Source organism: Centroberyx gerrardi, chromosome 7, assembly GCF_048128805.1.
Source record: "Centroberyx gerrardi isolate f3 chromosome 7, fCenGer3.hap1.cur.20231027, whole genome shotgun sequence".
Classification (NCBI taxonomy): Eukaryota; Metazoa; Chordata; class Actinopteri; order Beryciformes; family Berycidae; genus Centroberyx; species Centroberyx gerrardi.
The window spans coordinates 26,631,461-26,648,884 of NC_136003.1; the positions used below are offsets into that span (position 1 = coordinate 26,631,461).

Genomic DNA, 17,424 nt, shown 5'->3' on the forward strand with positions numbered 1-17,424 from the left:
CTTGCCCCTCAGCAGGCTGGTCAAATCCGTTCAGGTCTAAATGAGTGGAACCACCCAAACCGTATTTAGAGTGCAATCAATGACAACCCCTCCCCCCCCCCCGCGTGGGTGGCTGTTAGTGTTAAAACGCCGTCTCTAGATCCGCCTGAGTGTTGTTTAAGATGAATTATGGAGACGAATTGGGGATGAATGAGGCTCTGTCTGTCTGAAAGGTGAATGTAGGACGACGCGGGGCGGCTTCCACGTCCCGAGAAGAGACGAAGGCACAGACGGAACCTCGCCGTCTTTAGTCAAACGGGGAAAAATCCTACCTTGCGACTGGTTTGGGCAAAGGAAAGCTCACTTGTATGCTTGGCTGTGATTGGTTGTCTTGTTTTTACCTCACCACTGGTAGGGCTCTGGCCTCACTGAAGGTCCTGTGATCAGGATCGTTATATTTCTCTATAGCTCTTTATCATCTTAAGTCTTATAATGACGTATATACAGACTGGTCACTGTATCACAAATTTGTAGCAAAAATAAGTGCCCAGACCAACAACATAAAAAAAAAAAAACATGAAACACACTGATATGCACACACAGGCACACGAGTTACTACCACACACGCGCTTGCATGCATACACACACACATAGACACACACACACACACATATACACGCACGCAAACACTTACCGGTGTTTGCGTTAGAATTTATGGGACACCTTATATATACACACACTTATATGTTTGGACCCAGGAGATGGACTGTGCTTTCAGTTGTTTCGACGGGATACGTGACAATGTGAAGAAAAAAAAATCTCCCCGAGGATTTCATTTAACCCGAGAGAGACTTCCTCAGCATCGAAGCAAACCGCTGTACAACCGCTCAGACGTCCCGTCCGAGGGAGAGAGAGAGAGAGAGACTGCGAAAGGAGAGGGGAGGGGGAAGAGGAAAAACTGCCATTTCTTGCTCTTTCCCCACCCAATCCCCCCTGCTCCTTCTCAAGCGTGGCCCTCTCTCGACGAACCCAGGAGGAATCAGCCACCCAGCCGACGGGATCAGAGAGAAACGCTTATATCGAGTTTTAATACTATGATTGTTCTTACAACAATTTTTAAACTTTAAATGGGAATACTGGAATACTGATATTGATATGAAGAGATTTATTGTTACTATTTATCATTACTATCATCGTCCTTACTGTTATTATTGCTTCCGATAAGAGTTCCCAGTCTCTGCCTTCGCCGGCTGAGACGGCGCTCTTGTGCAGTCAGTGTATTTTCTGACTGTGTAGTGAAGATAATCGTGTACCGACAGAGCAGTGGTTATATATATATATATATATATATATACACAGTATATATGGGTGTTTTTGAGTTGAAAGATGCATATTATTTCGAGCAATGTACGTTTACATTGCTTCTACGTAACGATAAGAAACACTGCAACTTAATGTGAAGCACATTTTCGAGTCACTTCATGTTCCTTTTTACTTCGTTCCCACTCTGATTTGACACTGGAGGAGAAAAAAGGTTTTTGTTTTTTTTTGTCAAACTGTGAAGATTTACTCCACATTTCACTTTGACCTGTACGGCCTCAAAATATATCCTCACTCTTTAAAAAAACAAAACAATGATGTTAGTTGCCACTTGACATTATACAGATGAAAATGTAGCAACTGTTACTCTGGGGATGCCCACCTGACGCACGCTGATGTGAAAATCACGCATCTCTTCGTTTTAACCCGTTCTTTTAAATGATTTCATCCAATAGCCACGCCCCCTTTTACTTGATCTTTTCACATACAGAAACTCCATTGGTTTTCTGTGTCCTGATTTGCAGATCTTGCTCTCATATCCTTATTATTCTCATTATTTTCTCATCAGCTTTCATGTTACATTGACATGCCATTAAAACAACCTCAGTCCTGCTCTTCTCACTGTTGCTGAGATCTAATATAAGGGCTCTTTCATGACCTCTCTACCTTGAACAACACTTCACCTCTCCTGCTACTTGTGAGTCCTGAAACACATGTCAGACGTGTGTTTTGCATCAGGGCAGCGGCGGGGGTTTGACTCTCCCGCCGGCCCTGCGATCCTCAGTCTATTTTTGCAAATAGATAATAGTTTTCATAGATCATTTTTGCTTACAATGCACATACACACGAGCTATAAATTCAGATGAGCAAAGGTCATTGAGGGGATTCGTGTCTGTAGTCGCACTATGCCGGTGGTCAAGGAGAGATCGTATTTTGAATGCAAGGGAAATAGCAATAAGGACGATGAAAATAATGGTCATCCTAATTATGGTTTAAGATGTAAAAAAAAAGTCTCAAAAGTTCTAAAGAATCTCTGTCTTCCAAATAATGTTTAACATGAAAAGGTACAATGTATTTGTTATTTAACTGTTCTGCTTTCTATACAGTTCGACCCATTCTCGACATCCATCCCCTTCCACCGCACCGACCTGACAGCGTCAAGAGCTCCACTCTGTTTTTTGCACTTCGTTTGCATCTTCCCGTTTGTATAAAGCACCTTCTGCAGTCGCTGAGATGTGCCAGTACGCTCACAGCTCATGGTTTATTACCAGCATATTATGCAATGACCCTATTCCCATTAGCAAAAAAACTGCAACTTTTCACATTTCCTGCTCACAGGTTTTGAAGTAAACTCCAGCCAAAACGGGATGTTTTTGAAGGGTGAACAAGCAGAATCTGGCTTCTTATCCAAACTCGATGCAAAGCCAGATTCTGCTTGTTTACATCAGGTCTCTCAAATATGCCAAATGTGGGAAAGGCGCATTTTTGCTAGTGTAAACAGGGCCCATTCATCACATTTACCCTTGGCTAAGCAAGGAATCACCAATACATCTGTTCTTGCTGCTACAATAATGCCGTCTTTCACTTGAGTAGATGTGGTGACAGAGACAAAGTTATTTTGCTGAAATCTTTTTGTTCCTTTCCTTGCATTAAGTAACTATGATAGAGAACGATGGCTCATTATGGCTGAAAAAGGCAAGATCCGAGGGAATCGGTCCGACTCTATAGAAAGCATCTCATTTCCTTTAAGAGATCTTTTAAAAAATGAAAATATGAACTGACGAAAGGTAACTTACAGAATATATATGTATATGTGATATACATATACGCACATTCATATAAACATATATGAATTTCAGATGTTTTAAGAGATGAATAATAAATTGTTAGAATTATAATAAAGATACAAAGTTCTAAGTTATCATGTGTTGCCTGGTTTGTTGAATGAAACAGTATCTGATTTTATTTTCATCTGGACACTCTTGGTTGTATTTTCACTACTCTATGAAACTAGACCCTGAAGACAGTCTGGAGCCAAATAGCTGTGGGCTTCACAGTTTCAATGTGCCAGTTCATACTTCTCTACGGTTTCAGCACTGCTCCATGTAGTTCAGATCTATTCCATGTGGTTGGTTTTATTCAACCAGAATTTCAGATTGATGAGCAAGAAGTCGGCTTGAACCAATATGTAATTTAGTAATGCATTTTCTTACTCCGCAATTTAATAACCCATGTTATAAAAAACAAACCCTTACATCTCTCCTCTTAGCTTTTATTGGATTCCTTTTCCTAGCACTCCTGACAAGATCATTTACAGAAATATAAGCACTAAGTTCCTCACCTTTGTAAATACAACACAAATGAATTAACCAAGCATTATGGCAAAACTACTTTATGACTAGTGGATTCTGTCCATTTGGTTTGTTATTTGCCAAAGACAAACATTTAGTTTGTAGGTGATTCTGTGATCTATATTCTGAGCCTGCTGCAGGATGAGGATGTAAATCATGACCCTGTTGATTTTGTGTCCTGTGTGACCCATCCGGTTTTAATTGTATTGGAAGACGAAGGACATGGTGATTGATTTTAGAAGGTCGCCTCCTGTTCCTAGTCAGTTATGAAAGACATGGAACTAATGAACAGCTACAGATGTTTGGCAAGTGTCGGACATTAAAAGTTGTTTACTTACACAAGACATTTCAGTGTGAGCACTGCCATTTTGAGTCTTATTGAATTAGTTTTAACCTTTTCTGTAGTCATCTGGTTCAGCAGCCTTAGCGTGAGATGAGAACAGTTTTAGCAGTCCTGTGAAAAAGCAGCTGGTAGAGTCATTGGGGTGAAAAGCAAACGTCATCCTTGGCTGCTCTGTCACCCTCTGCAGGAAGAGTTTGAGTTGTACTGTGACAAGCAAGAGCTTCAGGAATACATTCAGCCCAGTGGCCAGAAAGAGATATGGTGGAATCAAAATCTATTTAACTAGACATTAAGTTCTACAGTATTCCTTCTCTTGTGCTTATAGGATGATTTAGGGCTGCACGATTATGGCTAAAATGATAATCACGATTATTTTGCTCGATATTGTGATCACGATTATTTATCACAATTATTCATCCATTTTGTTTTATTGCACTTGAGCATTTTAAGTTAACCGAAATGCCTTCACATTCATAATGTATTTTATAAACTTATAAATAAAAAAACATTCAAATGTAAAAATCTTTGAACCTGTGATTCCGGTGCACCGGGTCCGTTGTTTTTTTTCCGGGACCATCACCTCTGTAGCCTTAGTTTTTGGGCATTTGTATTCTAAGACACTTATTTTGTAAGAAGTCTATTTGGGTGTTTGTGGGCTTTTATTTTGAAGTTTCCCATAAGGACCCACGGGAGAATTAGTGTAAATAAGGAAGTAGTACGTTTGCCAGTGCATCTCTGGTTGGACATCTCTGGTTGGAGATGGTTGAAGGAAATATTTTACCCCGTAACCCGTGCTTCCTTGTATACTACACTTGGATCCAAGCTAATGGAAGAGTTTATACGCGCTTTGAAAGGTCAGCGGCAAACTGGGTCAAAATTCAAGTAATTTGAGTTTTGATTACGTTGACTGATCGTTGCAGCCCTACACCAGAGCAAGCTAAACCCAGCGTGAATAATCGCCCCCGGCCACAATCAATTAATTGTGGAAGCCAATATCGACATTGCGATTAATATATGATTAATTGTGCAGCCCTAGCATGATTATAGAGCATTATATCATATCTGAGAGGCCTACAATGATATCAAGTTTATGCCAGTAGATGGAAAGGTACACAGTACACTTCCTCTTGTACTTACAGGATAAAGCCTGGCATACAATTGCCACTGTACGAGTACTAAGATTTGTTGTGTGTTCTAAGTTTTACAATGTCGTTAATGTTTTTAAACCTTACTGCATACCAAATTTCCCTCTTGGGACAATAAAAGATAAAGACTTAATGACTGAGCAGTTCCCAAGCATGAGCCATTGACATCTACAAAGACATGACAGACAGGACCTGCATGTAAACGTAATGAATCAAGAGTAATGTTGGAAGTAAGCCAGTCAAGCTACAAAACAGAAAATTCAGTGGAGACAAATTTTATTTTTGATAAAACAGGGCATATACACAGGTAAAGATGCACACTACAAATTGTTCAAGATGTAACTAAAATGTACAAGAGTATAACTCCTAGCAGCCATTTTTACCATGTGGTAAACCAGACGACATCTGCAGCAGGTCCAGCATCTGCAAAGAAGACAGAATAAAGGAAATTGAGTAACTCAACTTCATAATCATCCACACAAGGTTTAATCCCATTTGTGGCCGGTCCGTCTCCTCAGACTCTGCCTTGTCAGGGGCAGAGCAGCACTTTATCAACATTGCGTCTCTGAGCCCAGTGCTAAACATCACAAGAGAAACCATGGATCTGTCTGCTATTAAAAAGCTGCAATTATAGGTGATGTGGATATTTAGTACCAACCTGATGCAGGTTCAGTCTTGGAGAGGCTTCACTCGCTTCATGACCTGAGGAACAAGAGCATGCGTTACTGCATTGCCATGTGAGCATCGATTAGACAGTTTGCATGTTGTTTTCTCCTCAGGAACTCTGGCTTGTCAGGGCCAGAGATGCACTTTTGTCACCATATGACTCAGAGCCCAGTGCACGTCATCAGGGGAGAGGTGAACAGATGAGCTGGTAGCACATGGGCAGAAAACACCACTGTCTACCTGCAACAGCTGGTAATAACCAGGGACAGTGGAATATAAACCCACCTCATGATCCAAATTCTCAGTAAGCAGTATGATATAAGTTGCATGTAAATTCTGGAGGTAGATATATTTGTCATCAAACTGCATCATAGTTAGCTAGCGTGCTACCATGCAGGCTCGCCACATGTAGCTAGGCCCCGCTGTGTTACACATGCTAACTGCCAAGCTAGCTCAGTTGCTAATAAACACTCGCACAGTATAGGGCCATTGTAAAAATTAAGTTTAGTGGTATATTTTGGATTTTCAAGTGTTAATCAATGACGGCTCCAGATTCAGTTATGCCTAGCCCCCCTATACTTTAAAGAAGAGCGTCACGCCAAACCTCATTCAAAAATCTGGCAGTTGAATGTTGCCTTGCTTAACGGCAAACGATACATACCTCATAAAACATGACTTTAGACCTTTTTAGTCGTTAAGGTTATTTGGTCAATTCGGCATACAAGTAATCCACCAACCAGCCTTTCATTTCAGTAAAACCCCCAACTTTTAATGGTTCACGCTGCTCGCTCCCGCCCTGCGCGGTGCACCTTGGTGCAAGAACAGCGTTGAGAGAACCGACAGAACCACGAAACCAAGTCTGAATGTGGCCGTTTGGGATCGGGTGCATGCCAACTTGAAGAGTGAATCTTAATTCGTAAAAGATATTCTGTGAATAATATAACGTTTGCCGATAAGCAACACATCACAATGCAATTTCTGAATGAAATTTGGCGTCACACTCTCTCCATACAGAGAACTGGACCTGGATCATACCAACTGATTAGTAGATTAACTAGACAACCTCCACTACATTGCTGTTAATAGCAATCAATTGTCAAAATATCCTATAATTCTCTCATAAGCCAACATGTCACATTTAGCAAAGAAGAACAGAAGGAAGAACTCTTACCGACTCCACGTGAACATCAGGCGTGAACAGGACAGCTGCAAGAGCAAAATGGCTCATTTTATATGAGCCTCACTAAGGACCCCTACCATGTAGTGGCCTAAGATATGCCTTCTCAAAAAACCTTCATTGTGCTTCTCAAGTTTGCTCATTTAAAAAATTAAAAGTCTCTGTTGAGCAACAGTTAGAACTGTACTTGGGTAGATGTGTTTTTTTTATTTTTATCAACACTCCTTTTATAGTCTGTACTGTAATATGTACTTCATTTTACTAGTATTTACTGTAATAGTTTTACTGTACATTCTTTTCAGTATGATGTAATGGGCAGTTGTAGACTATACTATAATCATTATGATTTCTATTTGGGAGCAACAACGCACGTCTGTACATTTCAGTGAGACACTGTTTTCCTTTAGTAAGATTTAAGTAGCATTACCCTCACTCTGACATCAGTAAATTTTAACTGAAGTAAACATGCTTCTACTTCAGTAAAACAATTCAGAACTCTTTCCATCCCCTTTACTCCAGTAATTTCCAGAAGAAGAATAACAAGTAAAAAGCACTATAGGCCTAATACTCCTATAACATTCCTATAGGGACTTACAGTATAACTAGTGAATTTAAAGTGTATATAACCTTGTTAGTTAGTTAATTTTATAGTGCCCTTATTGTACTTTATGGTATTTTTTGGTATCACTATGGTATCACTTAAATATTCCTATAGGGCCTTATGGTTTTGACATGATATCTGCATACTATCCTTATAGAATTTAATATAGCCTAGGATTTAGTGCTGAAACGATTAGTCAATTAATCCAGTCGATCGACTGAAAATGAATCCATTATAATTTTGATAATCAATTCATCGTTTCAATCATTTATCAAGTAAAAAGACCAAGCATTGGCTGGTTACAGCTTCACAAACGCTAAGATTTGCTTTTCTCCATTTCATATCATTATAAAAATTAATACTTTTTTTTGGCTGCTGGTCAGAATAAGTAAGCAATTAAAGAATCACTTTAGGCTCTGGTAAGTTGTGATGGGAATTTGTCATTAATTTGGACATTTTATAGACTACATGATTAATCGATTAATCAAAAAAAGAATTGATAAATTAATCGATAATGAAAATAATCGTTATAGTAGCAGTAGTAGGATTATTCTGGTTGTTTTTCTTGAAGGCGTGTGGAGCGGCAGCGGGGTGGAGGGTGTAGCAGCTGTCTAGTTATTTACATGGCATGTCCTGGCAAGACAGAGCGCACAAGTATAGCATAGCATCAGGCCTTATGTCACGGACAGAGGGGTGTGTGTGTGTCTGCAGTTCTTCTTCAGAGGCTCCTGACTTCAAACAATCCCTGTCCTTAACATGCGCACGCACACACACACACACACACACACACACACACACACACACACACCGGATGTATCCTCCAGCTGTGGTGGCAGGCCGACCAAACTACCCGGGGGGAATGTTGTGGGGAGGAACGGGGGGTGTACAGACAAGCAGAGGGGGAGTGGAGTTTCCCTTATCTGGTCTGGTCTGAATACAGTGCTTCATACAGTGTCTGGGCGTCTTTATAAAATGGTACAACATTGTTAATGGGCTTATTAACACACACACACACACACACACACACACACACACACACAGAGGAAAATAAACGTGGGTGACTCAGACACGCACACAGACTAAAAACCACAACACGGCACACTTCATTAATACTATGCTGAAAAAGGGCGAGCCAGGGTGAAGGAGACAGAGAGAGAGAGGCAAGGACAGAGAGCGAGAGAGGGAGAGAGAGAGAGAGAGAGAGAGAGAGAGAGCTGGTTACTGACCAGTGGTGAAGTACAAAGAACGAGAAAATAAGTTTCCTGCAGCTGTTTTGGAGAGAGAGTGAGAGAGAGAGAGAGAGAGAGAGAGAGAGAGGGAGAGAGAGAGACCGGGAGGGAGGGTGTGAGGGAGGAGAAGGAGGGAGGAAAAAAAAAAAAAAAAAAAGCCAACTCATCTGACACAAACAGTGGGCCAAAGAAAGGGGAAGAGCAGCGGGAGCAGCGGCACTATACAGGACGAGTGGAAAATCAAAGTGGGAGAGGACTTGGACGAGCGTAGAGAAGACGAGCCAGGGAGGAAAAGAGAAAAGAGGCCCGGGAGTCAGCGCAAGGAGTGGGGGAGAGGGAGAAAGAAAGAAAGAAAGAGAGAGAGAGAAAAAAAAAGAAGTTTTAACCTGCCAAACAAAAGTGGGTGGCTGGAGAAGAAAAAGGGGGCTGAAGCAGTGAGGGCCCCGACACTGAGGAGAGAGAGAGAGGTAAGGAGCTGAAATTCACTGGAAAGCTTCACCTGCGTTTCATAAAGACCTGATGGACAGATAGAGCCTCTATTTCTGCTCTGTGCGTTCATTTGTTACTATATATTTCCTGTGTGTGTGTGTGTGTGTGTGTGTTGAGTTATGTGTGACAGATGAAACGGGGACAGGGGGAGGAGTGAGTATGTGTGTGTGCCAGAGTGGGTGCAGGCTATAGGGGTGAAAGAGTTGGTTTGGACATTGCAGACGGGACTGTTATAACTCAAATGAACTTCGGTTTAACTTTACATTTTAGTTAAGTTTATGCTTTCAAATCACTGGACCACCAGAGGGTTTTGGGGGGGACGCACTTTTTGTCTGACCTGCAAAGAGATTATAGCGTTTGAAAGACCTATGGTGGGATCAGATCTGTGCCAGTAGATGGTAAGTTACACAGTATACTCTCTGTTGTGCTTATAGGATAGTGATTGGTGTACAATTGCCACCGCATGATACATATTTTACCGGTTGCTTTCGACACTGGTAGCTCACTGAAAGTCAAGAAGCAGGGAATATGGGGACACACACAGCAATTAAACTCACAGTATCTGATTTTAGGGCAGGCGAGGGCTGAGAGAGCTGGTTGGAAGTTCCAGACAAGCTCTTATAGCTCAAATGAACTTCAGTTTTAGTTTGTTTTTCAAGGCTTCATAGTTTAGTTAGTTTATGAATCCAGGATACTGCAAACTCTGGGCCAATCCAAAACTACTGGACCGCCAGAGGACGTTTTAAACTGATTATAAAGGTTAGAAAATCACATTTGAAAGATATGGTGGAATAAAATCGATTTCACTAGACATTAAGTTCTACAGTATTCTTTCTCTTGTGCTTATAGGATAATGATTATAGAGTATAAAATCATATTTGAGATGGACAATGGAATTAAATCTATGCCAGTAGATGGAAAGGTATACAGTACTTTCTGTTGTACTTATAGGATAAAGCCTGGCATATAATTGCCACTGCAAATAGTTTGGTTGCAATGCTGCAAGCTCACTGAAAGTCAGTAATCTGGGGAATATGGGGACAAACCAGTTAAACTCATAGGAACGCCTCACATAGGGAGGGATGGCAGCTCTCCCCCCCCCGCCCCCATGTTTCTCTGAAAGCCCTGACACAGTCGTGCCCCGGGGAAAGCCAGCCAGCGAGGGGACAGGAAGCCGAGGTCAAGGGTTAAAAGGGAAGCGATTCATTATTTTTCTGACCTCCCGCCTATCTGGGGCTGTGTTATCTCCGAGACCGCTGCCGCAAGAGACCCGGCAGAGGCAGGCTGAGGACGATTCGGGCCGGGGCGAAGCGTCGCATTATGCTCTCAGTGGAGCATGTGATGCCCCGTGAATAGCGGGACGCAGAGGGAAATCATTGAATCTAATTGTGCGCCTGACAGAGCCGTGGGGAGAGAAGGCTGCAGGGAGGGAAAACAGGCCGAGGCAAAGACGAGAGCCTGGGATTATTAGGTTCAGTTTGGGCGGAGTGCAGGGAGCAGATACTGAGCATCTGACACACAGGAAGCAAAACTCTTATGTACTTTCTAGATTTTTCAATATTGAACCATAAAAGGTTCTTTAAAAAAAAAATGGCACCGCACAAGCATAAAGTAACATTCAAGTCCGATCCTCTCACCTCTCCCCTCTTCAAGAGTCCAGTATCAATTTAATATCTTAAAGAAAACAAAATATCCAGGACTTTTCAATGCAGTATCGTTTTCATGACAAAAACTTGGTAAGAGCATCATGAGTTTGATTTCTATAATCAGATTAAACTTCAATAAATTAAATCACTCCATCCAAATTCAGAAAACAGAATTTCAATTCAGCTTGTGGAACAAATCTCATAACATCATTAACATGAACACAAGATCCCAGAACCCAAGTCAAGTCAAGTCTCAAGTCTTCTCTTCATGCATCAAGTCGAGTCTCAAGCAATTAAAACTGTGACTCAGGTCTGACTCGAGTCCAAGTCATGTGACTCGAGTCCCCGCCTCTGTTATGTACAGTATAAGGGTTTGCTTCCATTCTCCGCATGTGAGCTCGTGTCTGTTGTTGATTTAAGAGCATGTGAATGTGCACATGCGTGTGTGCCTGTGTTTTGTTTTTTTTTACATGTAAGAAAAGGGAAGACAAGCCCACCAGCACGGAAAAAAAGAGTGAGAGCGATAGGATGTGGCGACCTTTACCCCCTGTTTATTTTGGGATAGCTCGAGTTTCAAAGCTGGGAATGCTGGGAGAGGGCATTCCATCCCTGCTGATGTACTCCCAGCCTCTGAGAGTCCATGCCTCTGCCTCCTTTTACTGTACGCAACTGTATCATGTCAAGCTTCCAACGTGAAATCCAATTCTGTAATGGGTCCACAGAAGATTTAATTTGAAACAGCAGTGAGGATCTGTACAGTTCACAGACAGATTTTATATCTGCTGCATCCCCACCTTGTTCCTAACAGCATGGCACAAATCAACTAGATGAGCGGTTCTCAAACATTTTCATGTCACAAACCCCCAAACAGACACATGTTAAGGCCACGGAGTAGGGGCCATATTGGAAGACTTTTGTCGTTGATCCGTTTTGTATTGAACTGTAATAGTGTCTGCACTGTACATGGGGAGATAACGATGATGAGAGTGAAAGCTTTGATTAAAAGAGTCATTCTTTCTGTGAGCACATTGCCATGTTGAGGGGAAGGAGGGAGCCACCAACATCATCTGACACTCGACTAGTCATACTTACACATTCTCTAATTGGGACAATTTCTATTGAATTAAAATATACTGAAATTTGGCCGGATCGCACCTGGACTCCATTTTGACAACTACTGAATTAGATAACACTTCTTTGTTCATAGCTACAGGCCCTAAAGCCTCTGTTGTGCCATTATAACACAACGGGGGGGGGGGGTGCTCTGATGGGCTTTTACATGTGAAAGCCCATTGAATACAGACATATCCCCTGGTGACACTGGTGGCCCTGACTTAGTAATGCGTGGGAACGAGATGGTTATGACGTGGTATGTTGTTTGTTGACCAAGTGGGATAATCTACCAGTAGTATGCAGCATCAGGGAGCGTGCAACATACAGGATGCATGCAAACATGCAGAGGTTTGTGTTGATTTCCTTTCATTTTCATCTTGGAATGAATCACAATGACATACTGGAGTCACTTATTTTGCATACTCACAGCACATGGGCTCAAAAGCAGACAGCATGCTGACTTGGGGCAAGTTACAGATTTCATCATCCACCAACTGGAAGGACTTTGGAGACTAAATGGCTGTAGGTGGATGTATGGAGCCCCTGATGCCACATGCTACAGTCAGACTATCCCAGCTGGTCAACAATGAACAACATAATGGGTTCACGAAATAACAATCTCGTTCTCAAGTCATTCTCAAACGTCATTCCCAAGTCTTGGCCACAACATAGGATCTTTTCCCCATGTGTTAATAAGTCGTGGCCATGCATGATGTTTTTAACATCCGTACAAACGTTACAGAGGTGACTGTGCAGATTTAAAGGCAGAGTGATACCAGAGTCTAATTCTAATCGTATGTCCTTTTCTCTCCCAGAGACAAGGATGTCGACGCTCCCATCAGAAAACGGCCCTGAGGATGCCAACAATCGCAGCTTCTGGATGGTAAGATTGTGTATGTGTGTGCGTGTGTGTGTGTATGTATGTGTGTGTGTGTGTGTGTGTGTGTGTGTGTGTGTGTGTACAGTCTCACAGTCTCTCTCTGTTTGCCTGTTTGTCTTCCATTGCTTTTCCCTTGGCCTCTCGGGTCTCGATGACCTTGCGGGGAAAACAGACAAAACAGTATTGTTGTTTAGGCTATATATCAGTGTAAACAAGGCCACCTTATTATTTTTAAATGTGAATTGCACCCATTATACATCGGTACTCCCTAGCTTGGCTGTAATTGAGGCACCCAGTGTTCAGTTCATTAGGTATTTGATTGTCTGTGTTCACTCTACAAAACAGACTGTACAGCAGGAGTCTCGTCTCTGGGGATCTAGGACAAGTTTTTCCCATTTTCACTGCCCTCCCCAACATCACAGCTCTGACAGAATTGCCTAACCTTGTCATGTATCCAGTCCTCTGCTGGATAGGGGAAAGTTTCTGTAGGTTTCTGTCTTTGTAAGGAGAAATAACGGTCAGCTCATAGGTCTCTCGGCATTAACGTTGCACTTAATTTCCCTGAACAAAGATAGTGGTCAAGACAAACTTGGTCCAGTCTGATAAAAGACCAAGACTGAAAGGGGTCGAGACCAAGTTCAGACCGAGATCAGACCAAGATCACAGTGTTTAAGTGGTAGGATATTGTGAATACCGGGTGATTGCATTCCAGTCATACTATTTCAGATGATGGATGAGAAAATATAAGAGAATATCTATCAACATCAAATGAATGGGTTAAAAAACCTGGAACTTGAGCGACACTGCAAGGAGATGCACTTATGTAATAAAACATGAACTTCCACAATGTTATATCCCTCACTGAGGCTTTGGGTTACGCAACTAACTTTCCATCTACTTTGTCTTGACTTTAATTAACAGAACACAAGCATTTGTTGTATTCAAACGTTAAAGCAGAAGGACAAATCAATAACCATTAAACAAAACTGAAAACTTGCATAAAATAGTTTGCAATTTTGGGGATAAGTCTGAGATTAGGAGAGTCGGCTTTGACTTTTGGTGAATGGTTTGTCTTAATATGCACTTTGTTGACAAGTCACAGTTATGTTTTCACCACCGTGTTTAAATTTTTTATTTTTATTTAAACTTGATTTAATCAGGTTAGATCAAACATCACATCAACATCAAAGAAAGAGCAATGCATAAAACCCAAATACAATCAAAGCCACATAAAAGAGAGAACAAAGTGAAGTCTTCTGTATAAGCACACCAAAAGAAGCTAGTCCAAAGAAAAACCAGCAAGTTTACGGGACCAATCCTATTTAAATCTTGATTAAACAAAACACAATCCTGTGTCAGACTCGGTGAGGAGCTGTAAACACTTCCGACATTCAGTATACTTTACTATCTAATTTGACTGAACTACCGCTTTAATACTGGCTTTGTCTCCGGTCGGCCTGATAGTGGCTGCCCCAGTTTCATCTCTCCCCCTGTAATTTTGGCAGGCTCCTGTTGTGTTGGATGTGTTTCCAGGCCAGTTCCTGTCTGTGTCATCCTGCTCACAGCCTGTCTGTGATTATACTGCAAACTTGGGCTGTTCTGTTTTGTATTTGCAAAGTCATCACCACTTCAAGATGCTTTCAATTATGGTGCATGCTGTATAGTATACTAGTGGGCTGTTCACACTAATGCATACATACTGTACATCCTGCCGCAAGGCTTTAAACAACAATACTGGCCTCTTCATTGGCTACCAATCAAAGATAGACTTGGTTTCAAAACTCCTCTGATCACCTACAAGGCATTGCATGGTCAGGCTCCAGCGTGAGTTGTTGTGTCCTCACTCAGGTCCTCTGCAGGTCCCAACCTTAGAACGAAATGTGATGGTGCCTTTGACTCTGGAACAGACTCCCTGTAAAGTTAGACTGGGCAAATCAGTCTCTTATTTGAAGAGATTTTTAAGATTAACTTTTTCTGCTGCTGCTGCTGCTGCAACTTCTACTACTACTACTACTTCTAGCCTACTACTTCTACTGCTGCTGCTGCTGCTGCTACTTCTACTACTACTACTACTTCTAGCCTACTACTTCTACTACTGCTGCTGCTGCTACTACTACTACTACTACTGCTACTACTACTTCTACTACTACTATACTGCTACTACTACTGCTGCTGCTGCTGCTACTACTTCTAGCCTACTACTTCTACTACTGCTGCTGCTACTACTACTACTAGTACTACTACTACTACTACTACTGCTACTACTACTTCTACTACTATACTTCTACTACTACTGCTGCTGCTGCTACTACTACTACTACTACTACTACTACTACTACTACTTCTAGCCTACTACTTCTACTACTGCTGCTGCTGCTACTACTACTACTACTACTTCTAGCCTACTACTTCTACTACTGCTGCTGCTACTACTACTTCTACTACTACTACTTCTAGCCTACTACTTCTACTGCTGCTGCTACTACTGCTGCTACTACTTCTACTACTATACTTCTACTACTACTACTGCTACTACTACTTCTACTACTATACTTCTACTACTGCTGCTGCTACTACTACTACTACTACTACTACTACTACTTCTAGCCTACTACTTCTCTACTACTTCTACTACTGCTGCTGCTACTACTACTACTACTACTACTACTACTACTACTGCTACTACTACTTCTACTACTATACTTCTACGACTACTACTTCTAGCCTACTACTTCTACTACTGCTGCTGCTGCTACTACTACTACTACTACTGCTACTACTACTTCTACTACTACTATACTGCTACTACTACTGCTGCTGCTGCTGCTACTACTTCTAGCCTACTACTTCTACTACTGCTGCTGCTACTACTACTACTAGTACTACTACTACTACTACTACTGCTACTACTACTTCTACTACTATACTTCTACTACTACTGCTGCTGCTGCTACTACTACTACTACTACTACTACTACTACTACTTCTAGCCTACTACTTCTACTACTGCTGCTGCTACTACTACTACTACTACTACTTCTAGCCTACTACTTCTACTACTGCTGCTGCTACTACTACTTCTACTACTACTACTTCTAGCCTACTACTTCTACTGCTGCTGCTACTACTGCTGCTACTACTTCTACTACTATACTTCTACTACTACTACTACTGCTACTACTACTTCTACTACTATACTTCTACTACTGCTGCTGCTACTACTACTACTACTACTACTACTACTACTACTGCTACTACTACTTCTACTACTATACTTCTACTACTACTACTTCTAGCCTACTACTACTACTACTGCTGCTGCTGCTGCTGCTACTACTACTACTACTACTACTACTACTACTACTGCTACTACTACTTCTACTACTATACTTCTACTACTACTACTTCTAGCCTACTACTTCTACTACAGCTGCTGCTACTACTACTACTACTACTTCTAGCCTACTACTACTACTACTACTACTACTACTACTTCTAGCCTACTACTTCTACTACTGCTGCTGCTGCTACTACTACTACTACTACTACTACTACTACTACTTCTAGCCTACTACTACTACTACTACTACTACTACTTCTAGCCTACTACTTCTACTGCTGCTGCTGCTGCTACTACTGCTGCTACTACTTCTACTATTACTACTACTATTACTTCTAGGCTACTACTACTACTGCTGCTGCTGCTACTACTACTACTGCTTCTACTACTATTACTACTACTACTATTACTTCTACTACTACTGCTGCTGCTATTACTACTACTACTTCTACTACTACTGCTACTGCTACCAATACTACTGCTACTACTACTGCTGCTGCTGCTACTATTACTGCTACTACTTCTACTACTACTACTACTACTACTACTACTACTAGTACTATTGCTATTACAACTGCTTCTACTGGTGCTGCCACAGAATTGTATATCACTTTTCTTTGCTTTAGAAAAGTGATATATAATTCTACATATATACAAAGTGCTTCACAATCAAAACAAACTGAATACACAGAAACAATGTTCCACAAAGAAAGAAGCGGACAGCAGCAAAACAAAGGCATTTGGGGGTGGGGGGGTGGGGGGGGGGGGGGGGGTTACATGTGGTTCCCAGGACTTGTTCTGTGCATTGCCTTGACAGAACAAGCTTTACTCATAGTCTGGACACGGTCAATTATATACATGAAATCAGTTTTTTCGACCGAGGACCGTAGCCATTTTTCTTTGATGCCGTGATTGGCTGCTTGGCTTTGCCTCTGCCTCAGAGATTGGCCAACTGGGTTTCTGCAGCGTTGCTGTTGGCCTCAGGGTGGATTCCTCAGCTGTTTCTGTTTAATTCTCAGACGAGTGAGGAGAGTCAGTGCAAACCACAACAGAGAAAGAAGGAGAGAGAGAGAGAGAGAGAGAGAGAGAGAGAGAGGGAGAGAGAGAGATAGAGAGAGAGAGATAGCAGGGCCACTGGTGTAAAG

General features: G+C 41.7%; 1 protein-coding gene, 1 long non-coding RNA gene and 2 other non-coding genes across 4 annotated transcripts in view; 1 reads left to right on the top strand and 3 right to left on the bottom strand.

Annotated features, from left to right (window-relative positions):
- Positions 1-5,407: 5,407 nt before the first annotated feature.
- LOC144539512 (uncharacterized) lies at positions 5,408-7,003 on the bottom strand. Its single transcript, XR_013504998.1, has 3 exons — positions 6,976-7,003; positions 5,797-5,840; positions 5,408-5,561 (listed from the first exon to the last, which is right to left on the bottom strand). It is a non-coding gene; the product is annotated as an uncharacterized LOC144539512 (long non-coding RNA).
- Positions 5,646-5,734, bottom strand: LOC139909022 (small nucleolar RNA SNORD88). Its single transcript, XR_011784499.2, has one exon. It is a non-coding gene; the product is annotated as a small nucleolar RNA SNORD88 (small nucleolar RNA).
- On the bottom strand, positions 5,907-5,997 carry LOC139909023 (small nucleolar RNA SNORD88). The gene has a single exon (XR_011784500.2). It is a non-coding gene; the product is annotated as a small nucleolar RNA SNORD88 (small nucleolar RNA).
- Positions 7,004-8,986: 1,983 nt separating the features above from the next.
- Positions 8,987-17,424, top strand: part of LOC139909013 (protein kinase C and casein kinase substrate in neurons protein 3) — an 18,993-nt gene continuing 10,555 nt past the window's right edge. The window contains exons 1-2 of the mRNA XM_071895921.2: positions 8,987-9,278; positions 12,873-12,942. Coding sequence (XP_071752022.1) covers positions 12,883-12,942 — 60 coding nt within the window. The 5' untranslated portion in view covers positions 8,987-9,278; positions 12,873-12,882. The remainder of the gene's footprint in view (positions 9,279-12,872; positions 12,943-17,424) is intronic.